The sequence below is a fragment of the Solenopsis invicta genome, chromosome 12 (genome assembly GCF_016802725.1).
Source record: "Solenopsis invicta isolate M01_SB chromosome 12, UNIL_Sinv_3.0, whole genome shotgun sequence".
Classification (NCBI taxonomy): Eukaryota; Metazoa; Arthropoda; class Insecta; order Hymenoptera; family Formicidae; genus Solenopsis; species Solenopsis invicta.
Window position 1 is genome coordinate 12,516,294 of NC_052675.1, and position 12,973 is coordinate 12,529,266.

At 38.3% G+C, this 12,973-nt stretch overlaps 1 protein-coding gene across 1 annotated transcript; it reads left to right on the forward strand.

Annotated features, from left to right (window-relative positions):
- The first annotated feature begins 392 nt into the window (after nt 1-392).
- Nucleotides 393-4,082, forward strand: LOC105208225 (CCAAT/enhancer-binding protein). Its single transcript, XM_011178027.3, has one exon. The coding sequence runs from the start codon at nt 1,031-1,033 to the stop codon at nt 2,081-2,083; it is 1,053 nt and encodes a 350-aa protein (XP_011176329.1). The 5' UTR covers nt 393-1,030; the 3' UTR covers nt 2,084-4,082.
- The last annotated feature ends 8,891 nt before the right edge of the window (nt 4,083-12,973 follow it).

A 12,973-nucleotide genomic window follows, 5' to 3' on the forward strand; every position in this document is an offset into this window, starting at 1 on the left:
ATGCGTCGAAAACGGAGAGGGAATTGTGAGAAAAGGATAGACATCGGAGAAGAGCGAGAGAAAGAGAGGCATGTGCTTGGATAACGAACAGGAAAAGTGAGAGTGAGTGAAAAAGAAAGAGAGTGAGAGAGAGAGAGAGAGAGAGAGAGAGAAGAAAAACGGGGCCCGGAGGAGGACTGAGGACAAGAAGCCGGGAGAAGTGGGGGCCAACTCGCGTGAGCGAGCGCGGCGACGGGAGGAGGAGCGCGGTGGACGCTCCGCGGTCCCTCCGAGAGAGGACCGCTCGAGAGGAGGTAAGCACGGAGCGGAACGAGCGGAGGGAAGAGCAAGTCGCGAGCGCAAGCGCAATGAGCCCACGGAGCGGCTCGCGGCGTGCGCCACATTGAAAGCTTGCGACATGCCGCCGCGGCACTCAGTTGCGCGCCAACTCTCGAGTGGGTCTGTTGTTGTCGCATCGAAGTTCCCTCACTCTCGAGCTGCACGTAGCGGGTTCTTCCGTGTGTATTCCGAGTGCGAGGGGCCAAGAGCGTACAGGAACGATACGAACTGTGCGCGTGGGCGTCAGTAAACCGCGTCAAACTGCTGAACGAACGCGCGTTGACACGCGGAGCAGATGACGGGAGTTAACGTCTCGAGATAACGTCGTCAAACGGGAACGTGTGACCATCGTCCTCGAGATCTCGGAATATATAATCCGAGGACAATTAAGTAAGTATCTGGAATAGTGTCAAAATACGCGACGAGCGCGTCTTGCCGATTTCAAGAAAACGCGATTCGTTTGTTGTGACGGTGCAATACGGACGACGGTAGAGATACCCGACGAAAAGTACTTTCCTCATCTCCCGCCGGCTCGTCTTGGACGACGTAGTACGCGCTACGACGCGCCGAAGGAGAGGGAGATATCTACTAGAAGCACAGTGAGGCGAACGCAACGCGCGGATCGACGTTTCTACGCACAAACGGACGGGCGTACAGGTGGTCGCGGTCAAGTCCCGCGAAAGGATTCCCGTCTGTGATGTGCGAATGAGCGATGGAATCACCAGTCATGTATGATTCGGCGGCCCATCAGGCCCAGGCCCAAGGTACGGCGGATTTGAAGAAGGTCCAGGTGCTCAACAACAACACCAGCAATCAGAACAACAATAACGCCGCGACGAACAATAATAATTCCACGCTGCAGATCAATCACAACCACAATCATCAGCAGCCAAATAGCGCGGTGAAGCAGGTCTCCGGCAGCAAGGCGAGCTTGCATCAACAATACGCGGAGCATTGCGCCGCTGCCGGCGAGCTTACCGATCTCAACGCTCCAGAGATTTCGCTGGATCTCCAGAATCTGATCGACGACCATCAGTTCGACAACCAGTTTCTGGATATGCTTGGTACCAATAACAATGCCATAAAGCATGTCAGGACAGGCGCATATCCGCGCACGACGCTCGCCTACATGCCGCAGCCAGTGCACAGCGGTGCGACTTATCATCAGAACAGCAATAGCTGCAGCGACAGTAATAGCTCAAGTTCGGAGTCGCCTAGCATCAAGGAAGAGCCGATGGATCCGGCGGACTACAGACGCCACTGCCCTCAGTATCCGCCCGCCGGTTACAGCCCGGTGACGAATAATCCGTTCGCCAATGGTGGCCAGACCTTCACCACCTTGACGCCATCCACGATACCGGGCGGTCATTCAGGTGCGCCGGTCCATCAGCCGCCAGCACGGGGTGGTCCTATGAAGGGACCGGTAATGGCCCATCAGCATCACAACGCCGCGAACGTCGCCCGGAAGCAGACCAAGGCCATCGACAAGGCGAGCGACGAGTACAGGCGACGGCGAGAGAGGAATAACATCGCCGTGAGGAAGAGCCGCGAGAAGGCGAAGGTGCGATCGCGTGAAACCGAGGAGAAGGTCAAACTGCTGGTAAAAGACAATGATGTACTGAAGAAACGGATCGAGCTGCTCAATGAGGAGCTTAATGTGCTCAGATCGCTATTCAGCAGCGTTGGCGTATTGCCCGAACAACTGCATCGTGAGATCTCTAGGCACCTTGACCAGTTCCAGCAGCACGCGATTGGACCCATGTAGCAGTAGCAGCAGCAGCAGCAGCAGCAGCAGCAACAGTGCACAGACATTGCCGCGCAATTCGAGATGACATCGTCTTCCGACGACATCGTCGTTGACTCGCGTCCCCGGCGGGCTATCAGACCGCTCCGATTGTGAGATGAAGTCAATCGCGTTTTCTGCTTCCTCCCGCGTCTCCCCGCAGCATCTCCAAGAAGAGAAGTTAGCTTTTTCGTCCTCCGTCTCTCTTCAACTTGCTCATTCTGTCTTTCTCCGCCTCTCCTTTTCCTCCTTTCATCTTCTACGTCGTCCTTTATATCTCATTCGGCTCGAAGCGCACGACGCGAACGCACGTGCACGCGTGCGTGCGTGCGTCGTCGTTTGCGTCGAGAACCGCGAAGGCGCGAGCGTGGGAGGGAGAAGGGGGGAATCGGCGTGACGAGTCGCGTAGGAAGGCGAGCGAGAAGAGCAAGCTACTTTACGCGAGCTTGCGACGCCTGAGAAACATGGTCGGCGCGATCTACGTAAGAACTTCGCATTTCGATAGAAGAGAAGTGTACCCGAGACGAGCAGTCCTTTGCTCCAGAAAGTGCTGTTCGGATGCTGAAAAAGCGAAAAGGGGAAGAGGGCAAACATTGATAAATCATGAAGAATCAATCGCGTGATCCGCAAGCAAGCCATCGTGTTGCGATCTCCTGAAATAGAGTATCGAGAATCGACGCTTAAAATCGACGAAGAACACGAGAAAGACACAGTTCAATTTTTTCTTTTTCTCTTTCATTTATCTTCCTTCGTCATTCGCATTATTTCTTCTTAGTATCTTACTTTATTGTTCTTCCCTCTAACAATTACGGGTTTAAATAGGTAAGACTGGGTGATCTATCGATTTCGAGACTATCAAGCCCCCATCGGTGACGCGCGAAAAAAATCGCAACACGAAAGCGAGCTCCGATTCGACATTTCGAACAAATTGTGTCTCAATGTGATTCACGCGATAGAATCCTCACTTTAGTTGTATATTATGTTTTCGTACTACACATAAACATGGACACACACTTAACACATCTCCAACGCGAAAGACATGCATACACGGCGTTGTATTTAGATTCGGTTTTTAGATAATGTTAAATTAATGAACTTAGGCTATTACTCTTCAATTACCAAGTACCTAAAAAGTCATATCGAAACACGGTGATCTGTATCAACGTGGCTCGCATCAACAATCGTGCATTCATGAGACAAGTCGATATCTATCTTCTCTCGATATGTATTCGTTCGTTGTATTTTGACGAAGCATTGTCAAGCAACACAGCCGAGCACTTTATCCACGCGCTCTTGTATTATAGTTCTAATTAATTTTATTATTATTATTATATTTGAGATGTATGTACATAAAAAGCTAATATATTTTGTTAGAAGAGAAGCAGAGAGAAAAAGAGAGAGAGAGAGAGAGAGAGAGCATGTGAGAGAAAACGACCGGAAAGACTGGGGAATAGTTGAGCGGATTGTATATGTGCATGCGTGTGTGAGCCCGTATACGTGCGTACACGTATATATGAGATGTCGCGTGCGCGAATGCGTCGGGAGAGACGAATTGTTGTAATTGCATATTTTATTAACGAGACGAGAGTGAGACCAATAACCAAGCGAGAGGCGGAAGAGTCAGAGAATCGTATATCGAATGCTCTAAGCATGCAGTGTAATGTAACTAAGTATGAGGTGAGACCGCGTCAGCTCGTACGCAAATCCGATGCGTACAACAGTCAGCAGCCGGTGTGCATCGTGCGTTCGTCACGGTCGCACGTATCATACATGATGTTCATGCGCGCGCGTTACTTGCGAGTGATTTAATTATTTGCGAGCGAAGACGCGTGCAACCGCGTGCAACTAGTGTGAATGCATGATAAACGTTATGCACGCGTGCCTTGGTGTATGACTGACATATGATGTTAGGGTACGAAATTACCTGTCACGGTTGTCTTCTTGTCTATGCACAAATATATTTTGATATGAAACGTATAAACGTGCCTGCCTCTATTTCTTTTCTTATCTCTACGCGTCGCTTCACCTTCCCCGCCCCTCATTTCCCCCTTGTCTTTCTCTCGCTCGTGAGTTTAATTCCTTATGACGTATTATACTTAAGCCTTTTGATGCATAAAGCTGCCTTTCTACAACTGATAACGTGGTCTCGATGTAATCTCGGAATTTAGAGAATTATGCGCAAAACTTTTCCGTTACTGTCGACGTATCATGCTCTATGCTATACGTTACAATTACAAGTACACACACATACATTTATTTATCGTACATAAAAATTTAAATATATGAATTTTTAATCGTTTTTAATTGCAGATCATTAAGCGTCATATTTTATTATAAGCATCTTTAAAGAATTCTCGTATAACCCAGTCAATTAATTATTTTTCAAAATATAGAGTTAAAAAAATGTACTATTATCACTTTAACAATTGTCTATACTTCCATATCTTTTCAATTTTTGTTATTGCATTTTTATGCTGCAAAAGATTTAAGGATGCAAGGATAAAAAAAAATATTCATTCAAAATTGTGTCATGCTTAGAAAAAAATTCTTGGAAAAAAGTTTAAAATTAAAATTCTAAAAATTTTATGTAAAATTAATTTTTAAAATTCTAGTACTTCCTAAAATTTCATCGAACTAATGTAAAAAAAAAAAAAATGAAAATTTGCCTTATAAAATCAACAACTCATTCAGGTGTTTGAAAGAATAAGAATAAAACCTCAAAATTATCACAAGATGAGAGGAAACGAACTCTCGCTCTCGCTGATAACGTTCTGACCTAAGATTAACGACGTCATGCATGCGGTCAAGGCAAGAGTGAATCCTTCCCATCAAAGGGATATTTCCACGAGTTCGTACAAAACAAAATAGTCAGTCATTGAACTGTCGGAAAAAATTCATCGGCATTTACACCTAATACAGAGTGTACGTATGGAAAGCGATCAGAGTAATGGCGCGCGAATTCATCGTGGTGAGTGAGTCACGAGATAAGTTTGTTGTTAGTCAGATTAAATAGATTAGCACCATTGTGACGAATGTGACGCGCGTAGCGGGCCCTGCGGAACAGGATACGGCGTGTATATGCGCGAGCGCACGTGCTCGCATCTCGAATCACACGCACACAAACGTACGCACAAACGATGCACACAAGGGGCATGAGGAAATGGATTGCCGGTAGGATAATTAGCGAAACAAGTTTTTTACATCACGATGAAAAATCAGTGTTGTCACAGTATAATGTTTTACCTGTATCATTATCAGAGTTAATTTAATTTAATTTAATGACGAAACTGACACAGAAGTTGAATAAAGAATATCTAAATGAAAGTGAGAATAAAATGCTTAGAGTAAAGCTTTAAGTATTGATTACGCAAATATCTATTGACGTTGTATTTGTAATATGTACATATTTTTCACTTTATCGTGATAAGAATGTAAATGTATAAATAAATGAAAAAATAAAACTTCGTAAAAAGAATTCAGTAAAAACTTAACAAGATATGTTGATACATTAAACAATACACTAAGCAACTTGAGATACTCGTTTCACAGTTTTGTTATCAAGAATTATTCCTAGAGAATAAATATCTCGGACTTTATTATGTGTGCCTTAATCGTACCCGGCCTCGCGTGAACTCGCGGTTTGGTTAGACGATCCTCGCGGACAATTTATCGTATTTCTACGTGATACAATGCAGAAAGTCGTGTCCGTATGCACGCAACAACATTTTGTTCGATGCAGAATGCACGTAAATGAATGTACAAAGAATAAAAATGGAAAACCGAGACGGAATACTTCCGAAGAATTGGAATTGACACTGATGTAAGAGGACATGCAGTATATATTGCCAGGATGATGTGGAATCTTAAAACAATTTAAATGTCGAATGGCAATGCAAACGTTTTATAGAAATGTATATGTAGTCACCAAATAGTCAGCATAAATTGGATTAAAATTATTTTTACAAATCTAATATTTCAATTATAAGTAAAATGGCATTAACATCGTTTTTTGCTCTGATTAGTTAGCTTGCATCATATTTTTATTAATTTCGAAAGCTACATTCTGAGATCGAGAAGCTATTTCCCAACTTAATCTTATCAAGAGAAAATATACAATATTGAAATCTGACTCATTATACTAAATCGCCGGAAAACAAAGTATATCAATAATGTAGTATGTTTTCATATAATTGAGAAATTGAAGAGAAAAGAAAGATCGAGCCACTTAGAAAAACTTCGATATTGCATAAAAATTGTATCTACTTAATTAACTTTTTAAAATTTTAAGACAATTTTTAAAATCAATGGCAATGCGCTGGTCATTCGATGAGAAATATTGCATTGAATCGATGTCGATTTGATGTCGATTTGATGATTTCGATGTCGAATCGTTATCATTTCTCATTGGACAACACAACTGTAATAAGTGAGCACTGCTCCGTAATAGTATTCTTCATAGATCGCATTAGGCATGCGTCTAGTAGACTTAATTTCGTCCGGCAGGAATACTAAATGTGCACGTACATCTATATCCAGATTCCAAGCAATCTAATTCCCTTTATAGGCTTACATTAAACTAGTTTTAAGCTTATTTCAGTCCAAGGTGTGTGTTTGATTAATAGGGTAGATAAATCTTTTAATATCTTGTAATAATTTTTTGTTACAATCAATTAAAATAGAGCTTATACAACATTAATTTATATGAGTTTCTATTATTTTACAAAGAAAACGTTTAATGCACAAAATATCTTTAAGGTTTCAAGATATGAGGAGAGTTCAAATTAAAAAATAAAATTCGATAATAGCAGAAAGAAGACAAAGGAAAAGAAAAAATCTAGAATATGTCATTTTTCAAAGTAATTCTCTTTTTTTGCAACGCATCGCAGTCATCGATCTAATCTGTAAAAAATCTTTTAACTGACAATGCATCTATTCTCGATAGATTTGATGACTTTCTCAGGTAAAGTTTGTTTCCTCTTAAAAATATTGTTCAGAATCTAAAAATAAAAATCTAGATATGATGAATAAAGATCAACTTTCCATTTTGATATTCAAATGGCATAATAATAAATAGAAGTAAAATTTTTTTATAACATCCATTATACGTTAAAGCTATAGCATTTCTGCACATAACAGCTATTATTATTATTATTATAAAAATTATATTATATTTTATTATAAAAATAAAATTCCAATTATTATTATAAAAATACTCTTATAAAACGTACGTTGTTTATAACGCGTAAAAATGGATGATACATTTTCAACGCTTTTTTTTGATCAAAAGAAGACAGCCGCTGAAGCTCGCCGAGCCATCATTGAAACTTATCCCGATTCTATTTCATCTTAAAATACATGCGAATATTAGTTTAGATGATTTAAAAGTGTTAATTTGGACTTGGAAGACAAAAAATGCCCAGATCAACCGAAAAAATTAGAAGCCCTTGTATGAATACAGCTTTTTAGAGTGATACTTGATTTATGAAAGAAATATTTCAATATGAAAATATTACTTAAATGCCATAACAAAATTTCATGTTATTATATATATTTAACTTTACATATCTCAAAATATGTACAGCCGAATCAAAAATTGAATAAAAAAAAAACACTCTATTATACATTCGTATGATAAAACGCTGAAGTGTAAAAACAATGAGGAAAGATGTATAATTATGTGCTAAAATAAATCTTGAAGAAGTTTCGAAGTGATGCTCAAAAGTAAAAGTATCTTACAACAATTATCAGCTATTGTTTATTGGCATATTAACACCACTAAAAAATGAAAGCAATTGTTAGAATTTGTCACCTAATAACGGAAATAATAGGGGTGGCTCTAATGTCCATAGTAATAGCCATAATTCCCCTTTCTCTTCTATAGATTAAACAAATATATAAATGTAAAGATGTAATTTTCACTTTTTTCACTAAATTTGTATTAAAATTCATTAAAATCACACAGATCTGAAACAATACTTATTAAACATCCTACATTGTCCGGTGATTTTTTTATCATAAAAATAGGGATTTTCATGTTGCAAAATTAACATTAATTTATGAATCTAAACTAATAAACTTTTTTTCCCTAAAAACATGATCTTTTAATTTTCAATTTCTTCTTCAAATCAAATATTTATGATGGTTTTTAAGACAGTTATGTTTTCTTAAAAATTATATATATATTCTGCATTTACTATGGCTTCGTTCAAATATTTGCCAAAATTACATAGTTTCATCAATTGTTATTGCTATTTCTCTTTTTAATCGTATACTTGGAGGTTGAAATCAAATTGCGGGTGAAAACCGCTTCGTTATATAATAGTGTAACCCTTTAATAGAAGCGTAAAATGCGAATAATCTCACAAAGGCGAGTGAGAAAAAAAATGACGAAAAAAAGTTTTAAATTTGAATAAATTTGAATCTTTGTACATATGGCAGATGGCATCGTACGTTATTGTGCATTTTATGCGTGGCCGTAGCCACGCAATCTCGAAACTGCGATATCAAATGGATTTAACATGCCCAAACTATAACATTTCCCGATGTCCAACGATATTTCTGTGGTAGAGCGCCTGCTTTGTTACCGCGTTAAATTTCTGACATAATGCGCCAAGTTTTGACGCCGACATGTCTGCGTACACGTGTCGCCGACGATTCCAGTTTTAGATGCAAGCTATACCAGCGTTCTTGCTCAGTACATCCACTTTTCAAACATGCCTGCAAACTAAGCAGCAACTTCTGATATAATCGAGACAGTCGAGTATTAATGTGCGAACATTTTGACCTTGCAAATCAATGTGTGAATCACAACTGTAGACTCGATAAAATTTATTAACCGGGAAATGTCGAAATTTATGGAGGACGAATCTCTCTCATCAAAGAGAAAGAGATTTATTTTATACAGCCATTTTATTTTTTAAAGTAACGAAATCTACTTAATTAAAATCTTTGTTTAAATATGATCCTTTATTTTCAATTTTTTCTTGAAATCAGTTACTTGTACGATGGTTTTTAAGATAATTATGTTTTTCTCTTTTTTTTTCTTTTCAAAAATTACTCTGCGTTTGTCGTGGCCTTTATTCACATATTTGCCAACTTATTTATTATTATTGCCAATTATTTGTTTGACACTCCATATTTCAACCGAAACAAAATATGCGAGAAGAACAGGACTAACACTCTTGCACGTGTGATATAATATCTGCCACTAGTGCTTATTATCAGCGCTTTATCAGTATTATCGACTTCGCTTAATTGCTGACACAGCAAAATCATCTTACCGTCCATATTCTTCAAAGTAATCATTATAATGTTTTCCTGTTCGTTTTTGTTTTTTCTAATTTATCACGATTACCATTAAATATAGTTATAAACTGTTAACATAAATAGCATTTAATTTTTTACTCCTTTAACTTGTTACAGATGGCGTTTTTACATATCTATTTATTATCTATTATAGCAAACATAATTATTGTTTGTAATTAATTAAAATAAATTTATTAATTCTAACTACACATACACATTCTTTGACATGTATGTAATTTACATAGTAAAGCGCGTATTACGTAGTAACGTAATATAGAATGTTCTAGTCGAATGTTCTTAGCCGCACTCCTATTATCAGCTGGCTCTTTGTTCTAGCTTCGGTGATCATGGCGTAGCGCCAATTCAAATTATGAGCGAGGCAACAGTTGCTAATTCATGTTCACATTATCATTCGTTGTAGACGAGTACCAGTGTCATCTCGGTTTATCTCTGACAGACGTCATATTTTGAAGAAACTAGCGGGTAGAATTCCGTTATGATTGGAAATAAAGATATGAAGAAAATAGCACTCGCGTGATAAAATACTTGGTAAACACGCGGCTAAATTAAGATAGACGCTGAAACTCGCAATATTTTTTTTAAAACCATTCTTAAGACCGGATACTATTAAGATACTTACAAATTAACGATTTGTAAAACCGTATAAATGCATTTAAAAATTGAGTTTGAGCTCGAGAGCAGGTCGCTTCAAAGTCACCGTTGAAAAAAAGAATCGAAGTATATTTGCGAATATTCCTATGTACTACTTTCATCTACTTTTCGAATTGTTACATCGCCGAACACGAGCACGAGAAAAAGTGGCCCGGTAAAGGCGCGCCGCCAGCAACTCGATACTCCGATTTTCCCGGCCATGTTTATAGAGTTACCTGCGTTCCTATCCTCCTATTCGTTCGGCCGCCTGGTCTCTATTCTGGCTGCGACGTTATATGGGTTAGGGCCAACTCTGCCAAGACCGCCCCGCACCCACGCGCGCTCGCGCCCGATTCTCTCTTTTTGCACGCACACACGACGAACGAGCGCGCGAAACCGCCTTGAGCTCGCGAACTTGCGTTCCGCGAGCGAACGTCGCGAAACTGTTGTGTGCAACGCGAAAATGAACTCGCACTTGATCCGCTAAAACCGCTCGCGCATCCTCCGAACTTAGCGTGACTTCGTTGCTAATACAGCCGGTGACATTGAGCCGATGCTCTCGCATTCCGAGCCAGATTTGCAGGAAGATCGTTTGTGTGCAGCGGAAGCGGTTGATCCGAATTAGTCGCATCGCAGCATCGTAATTGCGACGTTTATGACAGCATATCTGATCCATTAACTTCGGTTATTAATATCTCCGGATATACCAAACGCGGTTTATTACAATTAAGATATTTTATACGTATGTCCAGAGTGATTTAAAATGAAACTAACGTGAGATTAAAAAATTATGAAACTTGAGAAGAGAAAAAATATTTAAAAAATAACAAGGGAAAAAGTCGCCATTTAATTAAATTATAAAAAATGGTACCTAAAAGTCATGTATATAAGAAATGGTGAAAACAATAAACTCTCTTCTACATATCAGGGTCACCAAATTTTTATAAAAACAATAAAAAAGTAATTAAAAATTAGATCACGCAAACTAACGCAAAAGTAACGTATTACTTTTTATTAGGTACATATATAACGAGTAAAGTAACAAGTTAGTTTTATTTAATAAATTGTTATTTATAACACATAATAACTTTAACTATCAAAAGTGGCTATTCCAATTATTATTACTATTATGTAAAATTGTAACGTCATTACCAAATTATAAAATAACAAACAATTAAGAGTAAGGCTACTGAGAATCAATGCGGATGTAGGTGTGCAGTCAAAATAATTAAAGTAATAAAGAGATAATTTGCCAGTTTGTACTAAATTCTAATTATTTATTATATATAAATATTTTGTACATATTCCTAAACGTTGGGAAAATGTAAGCATCAAAAAATTTATGATGAATTTATATAGATAAATAAATATTTTCAAATATTTTTCGGGAATATATTTTATATATTATAGTAATGATTTTGTCTATTAATTCTTCACTGCACATGTTTTTAGAAAATAAATTTTTCAAATAATTATAAATATTTATGATAAACGTTTTGTGCTGTTTAGTACACAGATATATTTTTAAAAGAATCTAATTATTAAAGAAACTGTGTACCTTTATCTGCAGATAGTTATACTTTAATAAACTATTAAAATAACTTTAACCGCATCTAATTAGTTTAAAAACTGTATCTCTTGTAATACTAGTTAACATTAAGCACATGCATATTCAAAATTGCCATAATTCGGTAAGAATTAAGAACATATTCCATTCCAACTGATTCCCTAATTAAGAACTAATTAAAACTCACACATGCAAAACTTCTTCCGTTTGTTTTTCGATTGCCACATAATTTCATTGAATGGAAAAGCATTTAATGCGGAGTTAAAAAGGGTCCACTATCAATCGACGCGGCACAGCACCGCGAACACGATGTGGGTGTGACCTGGTTTGCGAGAGTTTCACTTTCCTGTAACATCGTTGCACGGAGGAGGTAAGGAGGATTCGACCCCAGAATTACGTCATGCATTGTTATGCCGGCCGTAACGACTCGTAGTCGTACGTGCGGAACTCTGCGAGAATGAAAATCAGTGAGAGACGAGAAAGACCGCCTCATATCCCGCGAGGATCAATCGATCGATAGCCCAACGATCTTCTACACGATATATTGTACGACATAAATCGTACGTTCCGATCGGCATTGTTCGGACAGCAAGCGTAATTTTAAGATGTCTATAATATTAGAAATCCTTAAAAATTTATAAATCTCAGAAGTCTAACATTTAGATATGAAAATAGATTTCAAATCAGAATTGAATTTTCAATGTTTTATTATTATACTATTGCACTTTTAACTTTAAGTAAAAATTAAATATTGTGTATAATTTACAAGAAGTTGGAATAAAATTATTGTTACTACAAAATAAAAATTGAAATATATACATACATAGACATATACATTAAATTACATATGCTTACTTGAATTTATATAAATTCTCTTATATTCATTGCAATGTACTCAAGAATACGAAACAAGTCTTTGTCAAATTCTCTTATTTAGAACAAATTTCTTTTATATAGATGCATTTTCGTGATAAATGAATACTATTAGTCTAATTTGGGCGTGATAAAGACACTCATAAGACCGAACTTACGACGCATAACGCGTTTGCTTTTATGTGAATACTTATCGGCGCGTGGGTACGCGTATACGCTCGCCGCGATCTTCGAGTGTCGGACTGGCAAGTATATAAAAGAGCGTTCTAGCGTGCGACCTATATTCCACGCCTGCATCACTATATTAGACGCGTACGACGCATCAGGGACGCGCCTGAAAGCGTCTCTTTTTCTCTTCCTCTCTCCTTTCCACCTGTTACAAATAAAACCCAAATTCGAGGAGCAATAAAAATTCCATCATCTGCGTTCATGTTCTAGTTCCTGATTATACAGGAAGAGATTATCAAAGAATGACA